This window comes from Sinohyriopsis cumingii, unplaced genomic scaffold, assembly GCF_028554795.1.
Source record: "Sinohyriopsis cumingii isolate HCF-2022 unplaced genomic scaffold, ASM2855479v2 utg000160l, whole genome shotgun sequence".
NCBI classification, from domain to species: domain Eukaryota; kingdom Metazoa; phylum Mollusca; class Bivalvia; order Unionida; family Unionidae; genus Sinohyriopsis; species Sinohyriopsis cumingii.
The window spans coordinates 9,045,630-9,059,609 of record NW_028315873.1 but is presented as its reverse complement, the minus strand read 5'-3'; the positions used below and the strand labels follow the sequence as shown (position 1 = coordinate 9,059,609).

The following is a 13,980-nucleotide window of genomic DNA, read 5'->3' as shown; positions in this document are numbered from 1 at the left end:
TATACCTACTTGCAGCGTCAATGACAGTTAATGCGTATTTGTATGTTATTTGACGTCTTCCAAGTTTTATAGTATCGTGTGATAAAAACAAAATATCTGCTTGATGAACTTCATTAGGAACACTAACATCGAAATGTGCGTACTGAATTCGTTTCGGTGTTGGTAGATACATTTGCCATATTGCCTGTTTGGTTAACCATTTTTCAGCAGTAGAACGTGTATCATTCGCTGCTATACCTCTCCAGTATCCCCCCTGGACTATAATAAATTGACTCCATTTATAATAATTAATTAATTAATTACCATCCCTTAACGCCAGTTTGCTTTTCATCGCAGATCTTACCAACCAGTTAGATAATGATTCTCTGATATTTTTTTTGATTATATTGAATTTAATGAATGAATCAACTTTACATCTGCAATATGTCTATCTTGTAGGTTTTTATTTGTATAAGCCACATCATGAACGTGACATGCTTTATCAATATCATTTATAGGATACTCACATGGTTTTGGCTGATCTTGATTGTCAAGCCTGATATCATGTCGAGTACCAGGACCACAATAAATATATCCTGGTAGATGTTTTTCTCCAGGGTATTTAGCCTGGGGTTCCTGTGAATTTTGACATTAATGTAGCAATATCACCACCGTCTTTACGTTGAGTTCTGGGTAAAAACGAAAACGTCTTCCTCTTACATATTGCACATCTTCCACCATATGCTATTCTTTTATTTTTTTGTTGTAACAGTGGATAAATCAGTAGTTGGAGTTTTAGTTCTACAACGTAAGCAATATCAATTCATATAATTAGATATAGTATGGATATAATTGATTTCTCAGCGACTCGAAAGCAATAGCCTGTCAAGCACCATCCAGCGCTACCAAATTCTATCCAAATGATAATAATTGGTCCATCTGGATCGGGTAAGACGCAACTGCTACTTAATTTAATAATGAGATGGCTAAAGTGGGATAAGTTGTATTTGGTAGCTCCGTCAGCTGATGATCAGAGATGCTATAATGTACTTAAAGATTTTAATGAAAACGCAAGATTGTTGGATAAGCGCGGTGATAATGTCATCGAATTTATAACCGATATTGATGAAGCGCCGTCTGTTGATGAACCTATTACTAATTTTACTAATTTCGCTGTATATGATGATGTGATGCTGGACAAACAATCGAATCCAGCTAGGATTTTTTCTCGAGGCAGACATAAAAATACTGATGTGATTTATGTTACTCAGCGATACACACAAATACCAATAGTTGTGTTTAGTGGAATAGACACACATACGTTGCGAAATATTCATCAAACTTGGTGTGACGGTGACATGGATATAATTAAATTTAAAAACTTCTTTTCACGAGCACAGTCAACCCCACACGGATTTATAACGATAAACTTACATAATCCCAGAACAAGATCTCGTGTGGGCCTTGATACAGTATTTGGTTAATAGCGACAGAGAGTGCGCGGCCTCAAATTGGTTCGTTTTCGTAATATATTACGCTCTTGAGGAGTTTTCAGTCAGAGAAAAAAAATATATAAAAAATGAACTAACCCCCAAGAGGAACTCTTAGAGAGGGAATCCTCAACGTGGTTAGTTATTTTGATTTTTTAAGGTATTTACGTCATTTTAATCTGTTTTTTTTAGGAAGGCTTATTTCGGTATTTGGACGCTTCTAAAACTGGACTGTTCGCCCTCTCTGCTGCTACGACTAAGTCAGCAACATAGTCAACGACTCTGCGACCCAGTCGGCGACCCTGCGACCATGACTGCTACACATTCGACGACCCTACAATCCAGTCGGCGACACAGACGACGATCCAGTCGATGACCCTGCGACTCAGTCGACGATACAGTCAGCGACCACAGGACACCCATTCGACGACTGAGTCGGCAAGCCAGTCGGAGGCAAGAAGCCAGGAATACGACGTGTTCCAGCTGGGGTAGAAATCTGTCGCACTCTGGAGAGTCAGTTCTCAAACAGATTCAGCAGGGTATCACTCCAAATACAAAGACCTATCCTAAAGAACCCCGAGATAGCGATATTCGGGTAGTGTAGCCGAGAGAGTTTCTGCTGAAGTAATATTAATAATCCTAAGGAATTAAAACGGTGTTCCTCTCTCAATTGATTTTGCAATTCAGTCGTTATGTCATTTACGCTTTTAACGAAATTTATGCTATAGTTTATGTCGAGTTTTTAATTCATGTGACAACAAAGAATTTAAATATCTAAAATTGTATTTATTGTTGATTAGAACGTGCTTAATTATCCAAAACCCGGGAAGCACTCTCATTCTGATGATTGTCTTACTACAGTCCGACAATGTAAGACATCGACCCTGAAATTTATGTTTTGATGTCTAACATTGTGGGACTAAAAAGTCTCAAGAACCATTGATTTCAGCCTTGATGAACATTCATGCTGGCCTTTTCTCTTTCCCCGATGAGGGGACTATTTCGTATTTCGCCGACTAAAACTACAAAGCTTAAATTTTCCATAACACCGGTTTACCGGAAGTTTACCTTTTTCTATGCCCACGTGTATAAGTGTTGCGAATTCCTGCAGTTTTGATATTTCACAGCTACCGTGTGTCAGTGATGGTAGTGGAGCAAAGCTCTTCAGCCTTAGATAGAGCACAGCGATGTAAAGAAACAGGGCTTAGTTAAATTATAAACTTTAAATTTATCACTAAGCTTAACTGAATTTATTCTCTGATTTTGTTGATCACGCACTCACACTCACAAATTTTGGTCGTATCATTTATCGATTGTGTATGGTTATCCTTTGTTAATAATATCAATCCTTTATATAAAGGACCACTACAATTACAGAAAATGGCAGATCTTTTTATTAGAGCCCTTTGTAGAGATTGTAATAAATACAAAAGTGACTAACAACTTTCTGTATTCCAGAAAGCATCTTGATGCAGTAAAATGTCTGAGGCAAAGAAGAGACGAGTTCCAGAAAAGGGGAAAAGCTCTTTAACTGTTGCTGAAGACAAACACTCCAGTGACCCTCAGCATGAGAAAAGACCAGTTAGGAAGGTAAAGGTGCTAATAGAATAAAACATAATTTTGGTTTTTATGTTCAAATATAGAATGGGCATTATGAAGAAAAATAGTAGGTATGGGGTAGAGTTTAAATATTTCTTCCACACCCATTTTTAGAGCAATATTTTTTTGATGATTTACTGCATTGATATCTTTATTTCTGTTGGAATACCCCAGTACATCTTGCATTGTTTGATAGTACATTGATGTCAATATTACGGCTGGAAAATCCATGTGTATTAAGATCCATTTGCTAAATATTGTCAGACTGGTTCCCTACTCAGCAAGAGAATCCTCAAGTCTCAATGATGTTTCATTTAAATAATTTTTTATTTAGTTGGAAAATCGTGAATAATTTGTTCATCATTTTTGTTTATTATTTTGCTGATTCAGGTAAGAAATATAATTGACAGATTTAATACCAATACACAAATATGTATCATTACTCTTTGCAACATAGACATTGCATGTAGAAGACAAATAGACATGGTTGTCATCTGTATTGTGTTATATATCATCAAACTTGTATTGTATCATGGTATGTAGTGTATTGCGGCCCAAGTCATGTGTTCTATCATGGCATGTAGTGTATTACCACCCAAGCCATGGCGTGTTGAATTATGCTTTGTAGTGTATAACCACTGAAGTCGTGCTCAGGTGTTATCAATTACAAATCCAGCCAATGGGATTTTTAACATATTTTATTTACTGTCATTATCTAATGTTGATTGCAAAATATTGATATGAGAAACATGCATGCTTTATTTAAATGAAATCCACATGAAAGACTGAATATTATATAAATGCTATAATTTAAAAACTGTATTCAAGTATAGAATTATTTTTTACGATTGAATTTAAAACTATGTCACTTTCTGATAGACCCTGCTACCACATTTTAGTATGGAACAAAAATTGCTGCTCATACAAATTTAATATTAAGGATATTTTGGTAACTGCCATCCATGTCTCTATCACATCCTAAACCACTAGGTGGGGATTTACAGAATGTGGCAGCTATCTTGTTTCTATGGTAGTCATCTGCAATGTGGGGTGGGTCCTAGTTTAGGCTTCTTTCCATGTCGTTCCTAGGATAGAGATAGATGTCAGATATATCAAATTTGTACTATTTCAAGAGTTTGAAAACCAAAGTTTGTATATGCGGTCATATCAGGAGAAAACACACACACACTCATGCATACATACACACATATGTATATAAATATAAAATGTGGTTTGGATTTTTACCTCTTTTGTCACAGTCAAGAAGCAGGTAGTAAGGGAAATTATCAATACATGTAACAAAAATATAGAGATCTGAGAAGGCAGGCCATTTAAGTTGCTGTACTCATTTTGCAGCGCAATTCTGAATTATCAGTTTATTCACAGTTCCTGTGTTCACTTTAGGGTACACCATAACTTGTTCATGTTGACCTTTAGTGTACACCATAACTTGTTCATGTTGACCTTTAGGGTACACCATAACTTGCGACATAATCTTCTATACCTTAATTTGCTGGCTTTCAGTGTTGAAATCTTCAGAAAGCTTAATTATATCATACTTTGTATGGCTTTGTTTTATTTCAGACCCACGTGGATCAGATCAAGGAGAGTCAGTCACGAGGTTTCATAAAGCATGTTGCCACGGCAGCAAAGGTTTTGGTGGCCATGTTACTTATACCACCATTTCTGAATTATGCAGCATTGCAAAGGGAGATTACTCATCTCAAACCAGAAATAGGTACATGTAGGATCATGAACATAGTCTGCATAAACTTTCCTACATGTATATAGGGGTCATCACACTGATTTTAATTAGCATAGTTTTAAATCCACATATCTTTATAACAACCACTTCACTGCTAAAAAAGTTTTTGTTTGTATAATGAGGCATATTCAGATAATTGCATGGTTTATTTAATTGCAGAAAATATGCCTTAAAATTCTGGTACAGTTACAATCATTATTATCTTGTATAAAGTAAAATGTCAGCTATCTTTACCTCACATGGGTGTCAGCCACTTGTGGTTAATTAGTTATCTGGATATTATAGTTTTTGTGGAAATGTGTGGCTGTCAGTGGATATATCTGGAATTAATTAGTACAAAATTTATATTGTTTCCCATATATGTATTGGTAATTAAGGAAATATTAATATTTGTTTGAGATCTGACATGTTTAAGAGCAGAAGGGGTACAAACCATAAAATTAATGTCAGGATATAATAGATACATTGTGGATTATGGAATACCCACTCAGTCTGGTGGACATGGACAGAGGGGTAAGAGATTAAGTTCCCACTTGGAGCAATGGATGTTCACTCAGTCTGAAACATTTTCACCAAGTCTAGTGGAAATTCACTCAATCTTGCAAAAGTCTTTCACAGGTTTTATTGGAGCTGTACTATGTTTTATAGCACTCCTTGCTGATTCTGTGATGTTCGTTTCATGAGTCAACACACTAAACAAACAGATGGGAGAAAACCCAACACCATAAACCCGATCATGGCAGGTGCCAATGTCATATCATTAGCTGTACAAACAATACAGTCATTCTTGTGGTATTTATCAGTCGCTTAGCAAGGGATTCATGAAGAAGAATGAATGTAACATATGGATATTTTCTAACATATATCCATAACAGTGTGTTAATCATATACATCATAAAATTTTCCTGGCATTAAAGTACATCCCAGTTGATTTACTACATATGTACATACCTGCTAGCATATACAGAAGTGGAAATTTACATACAGTTCTGCATCAAGCAGTGACTTCCATGTTCTTGCTTGTATTTAGTTATTGTTAGTGTGTGAAATTTGCTCTGATATTCCTTGGAATTAGAGCGTCTATTCAGTAATTTGAGTATAAGCAAAAGGGTCACTTACTAGTCCACAACCTATGTTCCACTTGAGAAGTAGGGAAAAAACCCACTTGTCTGTGACTGCAGATTAAATCAATCCCAAACAACACTTTTTTTAAATTTCAAAGCTTTAGAGTTATTCCATATCAGCAATGCTTACAGATTATGACATGACTTCACAGTATATATCATGGTCTATCCTTGTCTATGTCCATGAGTGTTGTGCAATATCCTTCATAAAATACCAAATGCCTAATTAATTTATAAAAGTATACATTAACAAAATTAATGGAATGTGTGACTAAAAAGGGGATATGTAATAAATACAAAACCACATAAATGTTTTGTTCCGAGTCGTTGAAAGAACTATTTTGATATGGGGTAGGAACCTTGGCCTGACTACCTTGACATTCCTAACTTGTATCAAACTAGTTTTTTTCCTCACTCAGAACAAAATACACACACACACACACACACACACATATATATATATATATATATATATATATATACTCTTTTATGCACCGGTTGAGTGGCCAAGTGGTCTACAGTGCTCTCTGTTACGGATCACTGCCATCTCACCTCTGTCTGTGTGATTTCGAGTCTCGGATTCAGCCAATGTGGGTATGTGAGAAAGCTTGCCAGTAGCTTCTCGTGGGTCGGTGGTTCTTTCCGGGCTTTTCCCAGGTTCTTTGTGTGCTTAAAAATGGTGTTAAACCCTACAACAACAACAACTTCATATAGTTTTGTCTGTATATGGTATAGTGATAAATGAATTTCTAACGTATGTGACATTGTGATACATAAAGTTCTAATGTACGTGACAATGATGCATACAGTTCAGATACATATGATGTCGTAAATGCAGTTCAATTCATGGATATTTAATTTGCAATGTCTGTTATTTATTTTATTTTTTTTACATTATGTGTTATTGATAATATGGTATGCTGGATTTGTCCTTGTCCAAGGTCAAGTTCATTTTCTGTTTGACCTGAAGCCTTGATTTTCTTAACTCTGCAAAGAACTAATACACTTCTCACTCGATAACTTGCTCACAACGGGGTCCACAAACATAGGCCGCGCTATAAACGAGGGCGCGAGTTACAGAGGGACCTCTAAAAATTGAAAAAAGCAGCTTAGACATCAATAAAACCACAGCAGGGGGTACGTGGTATGGAACTGGGCTGTTAATGACTGAATCCTCATTTTATACTCACGTCGATAATAATTGTTAATAATACTCTTTCAATAATAAAAGTGTTAGTTTTTCTGTATAAATAAAATTCATTTTCAAAATATCCAATGAAAGATCGTTCCAGCTGGTTTCAACAACCATCATGTGCATACGAAAATTTCTGTGTATTACATCACTGCTTTTTGCTTTCTTGATTAGTCTGGTTCCCGGAATGTATTTAAAAATATAATGCCATGTCTGGAGAAAAAGTTGCAGTAAAATAGACTAACTGTTGATACACCACCAAACAAGATTCTTTTTTTAAAAATAGATATTTATTTTGTGAGACAATTGGCTACATCACATCTCAATTTTTCTATTGTTCAGTTATTACAGTATTGATATCGTGATTTCATTGAAAGTAAATAGTGAAACTTCTTATCATCCTTGAGGATATCTCTAAGTGCCAGTTTGGGAATTCAATGAAACTCCCTTGCCCACAATGGTCCATATCTGTGAAACCAAGTTCATTGTTTTAAGAAGTATTTGTTTTGCTTGGTTGCCTAGATGTCTTTGATCACAGATAATATTGAGTTGGTTAATTTAAAGTAGTTTAATTATATTCCATACACAATAACATTTATAACAGTTTTCGACTGATCAACTGAAGTGAGGTCACCCGACATATGGCGGGGGCTGCTAGAATTTAAGACGGATTTGCATGTCTTTTAACTTTTCTTTTATTCCACCTCCTTTATTTGATTCAAAATACATAATTAACGTGATAATATAAAGGAAGCCAGCTTTTAATTCAGTGCAACAATACAACAAATGCTTCTACAAGTCAGTTATGAAAGCATGGTCGGCACTTAATTAGGTTCTTGGAGAAACGCTTGTGGACATAGCTGTTATGGTAGATTGACACATTTTATGTTTAATACACATTGCATTTATGATGATTACACTTAAGAGGAACTAAAAGATAAAATTAAAAAATAAAAATTATTTAATTGTCATTTAAATATTAATGTACTGCCTACACTTCGTGTCAGTAACATTTTCTTTAAATGTCTTTAATTATACCAAGAATGTCGTTTGGAAAGAAAATGTAACTAATTATGTGACTTTCATTAAAAGTTGATGATTTCAAAATGTTGATTAAAATTTCCAGGTCCAATAAACCGTTTTTGACCATAAAACGAATGATATATCATTGTTTCAGTTAGCAATTTTGATTGCGATTTTCTTCAAGTTCAAGAAATGGGATCAATTTTGTTTGTATTTTATGGCTTAAAAAATGGGATCCATGCCTGACCCTGCATTATAAGTGGGTTCGCGAGTTATCAGGGCACGAGTTATCAAGGGAGTGGCGTACATAGCTAAAATATTCTCTGTGTGTATGGGTTAATTATTAGCATTACATGTATTATCTTTATCTGTGTGTCAAGGACTTCGTGTTTACCATGTTCTTTATTATAATTATTTAATCAAATAAACATTGGGAACATCGGGAACGTTTTTTCCATTAGATAATAGTTGTTATTGGAAAAATGTTAATTATGACCTGAGGTCAAATAGAGGACTTTATAATCTTGTTTTTCTAGAAATTATTCTTTTGTGCAATAAGATCTGAGCAGAATCAGTTGTATTTTTGATGTGTCCAGTACTTCATTTTTGGGCAGGAGTTATATTTATTCGAATTATTTATTCACTGGAAATGCAAAGTGCTAAAAAAAAATAACCCTTTTGGAAATAGCGACTTGAATTTATAGTGAAATTTCAAATAATAATTTATTCTTGGATTGTATTATTGTAATCCAACAAAAGACTTTTTGCACATCACCACTACAAAAGCCACTACAGGCACATCAAACTTCCAGTGTTGGATTTTATTTGCATTTCTACTTTAATCATTAGAATGTATGTCTGTAATTCTAGGATTATTTGGGATTTAATTAGCAATACCTTGAGTTCCTTTTTTCCATTGTTATTCGTTATTCTAAGGAAATACATTATTTGTTGAATTTTAGAAAGCCTGTAGCTTCTTACATCTGACAGTTTAATGCATACAGCATGCAGTTCTAATACATACGATGTAGCGGTTCATGCAGGTCTAATACATATGACAGCTATACATGCATTTTAATGCATACAGCATGCAGTTCTAATACATATGACAGCTATACGTACAGTTTAATGCATACAACATGCAGTTCTAATACATACGATATAGCGGTTCATGCAGTTCTAATACATACCATGTAGTGGTTCATGCAGTTCTAATACATACCATGTAGTGGTTCATGCAGTTCTAATACATAACATGTAGTGGTTCATGCAGTTCTAATACATAACATGTAGCGGTTCATGCAGTTCTGATACATACAATGTAGCAGTTCATGCAGTTTTAATACATACGATGTAGCGGTTCATGCAGTTTTAATACAAATGGTGTAGTGGTTTATGCAGTTCTGATACATATGGTGTAGTGGTTCATGCAGTTCTATTACATACCATGTAGCGGTTCATGCAGTTCTAATACATAACATGTAGTGGTTCATGCAGCTCTAATACATAACATGTAGTGGTTCATGCAGCTCTAATACATACCATGTAGTGGTTCATGCAGTTCTAATACATATGACGTAACAGTTCATGCAGTTCTAATACATACCATGTAACAGTTCATGCAGTTCTAATACATATGATGTAACAGTTCATGCAGTTCTAATACATACCATGTAGCGGTTCATGCAGTTCTATTACATACCATGTAGTGGTTGATGCAGTTCTAATACATATGATGTAACAGTTCATGCAGTTCTAATACATACCATATAGCGGTTCATGCAGTTCTAATACATACCATGTAGTGGTTCATGCAGTTCTAATACATACCATGTAACAGTTCATGCAGTTCTAATACATACCATGTAGTGGTTCATGCAGTTCTAATACATACCATGTAGTGGTTCATGCAGTTCTAATGCATATGATGTAACAGTTCATGCAGTTCTAATACATACCATGTAACAGTTCATGCAGTTCTAATACATACCATGTAGTGGTTCATGCAGTTCTAATACATACCATGTAACAGTTCATGCAGTTCTAATACATACGATGTAGTGGTTCATGCAGTTCTAATACATACCATGTAGTGGTTCATGCAGTTCTATTACATACCATGTAACAGTTCATGCAGTTCTAATACATACCATGTAGTGGTTCATGCAGTTCTAATACATACCATGTAACAGTTCATGCAGTTCTAATACATACCATGTAGTGGTTCATGCAGTTCTAATACATACCATGTAGTGGTTCATGCAGTTCTATTACATACCATGTAGTGGTTGATGCAGTTCTAATACATACCATGTAGTGGTTCATGCAGTTCTAATACATACCATGTAGTGGTTCATGCAGTTCTAATACATACCATGTAACAGTTCATGCAGTTCTAATACATACCATGTAGTGGTTCATGCAGTTCTAATACATACCATGTAGTGGTTCATGCAGTTCTAATACATGCCATGTAACAGTTCATGCAGTTCTAATACATATGATGTAACAGTTCATGCAGTTCTAATACATACCATGTAGTGGTTGATGCAGTTCTAATACATATGATGTAACAGTTCATGCAGTTCTAATACATACCATGTAACAGTTCATGCAGTTCTAATACATGTAGTGGTTCATGCAGTTCTAATACATATGATGTAACAGTTCATGCAGTTCTATTACATACCATGTAGTGGTTGATGCAGTTCTAATACATATGATGTAACAGTTCATGCAGTTCTAATACATATGGTGTAGTGGTTCATGCAGTTCTAATACATATGATGTAACAGTTCATGCAGTTCTAATACATACCATGTAGTGGTTCATGCAGTTCTAATACATACCATGTAGTAGTTCATGCAGTTCTAATACATACGATGTAGTGGTTCATGCAGTTCTAATACATACCATGTAGTGGTTCATGCAGTTCTAATACATAACATGTAGTGGTTCATGCAGTTCTAATACATACCATGTAGTGGTTCATGCAGTTCTAATACATACCATGTAGCAGTTCATGCAGTTTTAATAGAGTCATTTTAATTCACAGCATTCTCTCAGTTATTGATATTCAACATGAAATAAAAAATGAATTTTATGATGTTGTAGGAGAGCTGTATGACATTGGCTGGGGACAGAAACTCTTCTTAGCCTGTCAAGGAAAAGACCCTCCTACAGGTATTCCATTATAATATGTACACTCTACTACCTTATAAGTCAAGATTTAAAAAAACAAAACACAAGAAACATTTGCATGATGCAGTTTGGGTCTCAGCATATAGACCACAATAGAAAAAATCTGGTATTGCAAGCCAAATATAAATCTCCCCAAAACATGCCCATTTTGTACAGCATGAAGTCTGTGGCTGGTGATGTTAGTCCACAGAGAACTTTGTGCTAAAAGCAAAGTCAGTTATTAAAAATTTACATATAAGCCAGCATATGCAGTAACAGTAGAAAATATTCTTGTCAGTACATAGATGTTTTTGGCTAGATTCACTCCAGTTTATTAACGATCATATACAAATTATCATTTATGTATATTTTATAGATGGGGTTGAGTTGGATTGAGGTATAATAAATGCAAGTTTTGAGTCCCGCTAATTGGTAACTTTTGAGATAAATAGGTTACAAGGACTCATTTTGTAATCAAAGTTTAATATACACAACGGAGCAGTTAAAAATCCTGATTTAAGGTTACCTAAAATTTCTGATATTTTGCACTGAAATGTTGAATTATTTTGTGGACTAGGCAATGGTTTCCCCATGTAATTTCATTTTCTGGATATTTCAATAATTTTGTTCAGTCTTACCCATTGTCAACATGTGTTTTCTTCAGTTATTAACCTTTGTCTGTGAGAATTTTCTTTTAAATCTAATACAGATTTCATCTATGCTAATTGTTGAATATTTGCCACTTGTTTTTGGAACCAATCATATTCCTTGTATTATTAGCACAAACTCAGATATGATCTATGCTAATCATTGGCTGCAACTTGCATTAACAAATGAAACATGTCTATAAAAAAAATAATTGTCCAGTTTGCAGCATTTGCTGAAGCAAATCACCACCTGAAATTTTACATTTTCTTTGGAGAGCAACAGTGCCGGCATAGCATAATTGCTAATGAGTAAGGCATGGCCACCAGGGACTAGCATAATGTTCTGTCAGCTCATGGTCAGTATGCTGAATACATGGCCACCAGGGACTAACATAATGTTCTCTCAGATCATGGTCAGTATGCTGAATACATGGCCACCAGGGACTAGCATAATGTTCTCTCAGATCATGGTCAGTAATCTGAATACATGGCCACCAGGGACTAGCATAATGTTCTCTCAGATCATGGTCAGTATGCTGAACATTGGCCACCAGGGACTAGCATATTGTTCTATTAGATCATGGTCAGTATGCTGAATACATGGTCACCAGGGACAAGCATAATGTTCTGTCAGATCATGGTCAGTATGCTGAATACATGGCCACCATGGACTAGCATAATGTTCTCTCAGATCATGGTCAGTATGCTGAATACATGGCCACCATGGACTAGCATAATGTTCTCTCAGATCATGGTCAGTATGCTGAATACATGGCCACCAGGGACTAGCATAATGTTCTCTCAGATCATGGTCAGTATGCTGAATACATGGCCACCATGGACTAGCATAATGTTCTCTCAGATCATGGTCAGTATCCTGAATACATGGCCACCAGGGACCAGCATATTGTTCTGTTAGATCATGGTCAGTATGCTGAACACATGGCCACCAGGGACTAGCATAATGTTCTGTCAGATCATGGTCAGTATCCTGAATACATGGCCACCAGGGACTAGCATAATGTTTCCTCAGATCATGGTCAGTATGCTGAACACATGGCCACCAGGGACTAGCATAATGTTCTCTCAGATCATTGTAAGTTTGCTGAACACGAGGCCACCAGGGACTAGCATAATGTTCTCTCAGATCATGGTCAGTATGCTGAATACATGGCCACCAGGGACTAGCATAATGTTCTCTCAGATCATGGTCAGTATGCTGAATACATGGCCACCAGGGACTAGCATAATGTTCTCTCAGATCATGGTCAGTATGCTGAATACATGGCCACCATGGACTAGCATAATGTTCTCTCAGATCATGGTCAGTATGCTGAATACATGGCCACCAGGGACTAGCATAATCTTCTGTCAGATCATGGTCAATATGCTGAATACATGGCCACCAGGGACTAGCATAATGTTCTCTCAGATCATGGTCAGTATGCTGAATACATGGCCACCAGGGACTAGCATAATGTTCTCTCAGATCATGGTCAGTATGCTGAATACATGGCCACCAGGGACTAGCATAATGTTCTCTCAGATCATGGTCAGTATGCTGAATACATGGCCACCAGGGACCAGCATATTGTTCTGTTAGATCATGGTCAGTATGCTGAACACATGGCCACCAGGGACTAGCATAATGTTCTGTCAGATCATGGTCAGTATCCTGAATACATGGCCACCAGGGACTAGCATAATGTTTCCTCAGATCATGGTCAGTATGCTAAACACATGGCCACCAGGGACTAGCATAATGTTCTCTCAGATCATTGTCAGTTTGCTGAACACGAGGCCACCAGGGACTAGCATAATGTTCTCTCAGATCATGGTCAGTATGCTGAATACATGGCCACCAGGGACCAGCATATTGTTCTGTTAGATCATGGTCAGTATGCTGAACACATGGCCACCAGGGACTAGCATAATGTTCTGTCAGATCATGGTCAGTATCCTGAATACATGGCCACCAGGG

General features: G+C 36.1%; 1 protein-coding gene across 4 annotated transcripts in view; it reads left to right on the top strand.

Moving 5' to 3' along the window:
- The first annotated feature begins 1,806 nt into the window (after nucleotides 1–1,806).
- LOC149774741 (uncharacterized) overlaps nucleotides 1,807–13,980 on the top strand; it is a 51,701-nt gene continuing 39,527 nt past the window's right edge. For 2 of the 4 annotated variants that reach the window (XM_089944767.1, XM_089944764.1), the window contains exons 1-4: nucleotides 2,527–2,658; nucleotides 2,928–3,065; nucleotides 4,653–4,806; nucleotides 11,287–11,355. In XM_089944767.1, the coding sequence (XP_089800893.1) occupies nucleotides 2,949–3,065; nucleotides 4,653–4,806; nucleotides 11,287–11,355 (340 nt within the window). In that variant the 5' untranslated portion in view covers nucleotides 2,527–2,658; nucleotides 2,928–2,948. Of the gene's footprint in view, nucleotides 2,065–2,526; nucleotides 2,659–2,927; nucleotides 3,066–4,652; nucleotides 4,807–11,286; nucleotides 11,356–13,980 lie in introns of those variants that run through there. The other 2 variants (XM_089944765.1, XM_089944766.1) reach the window with 2 other exon arrangements.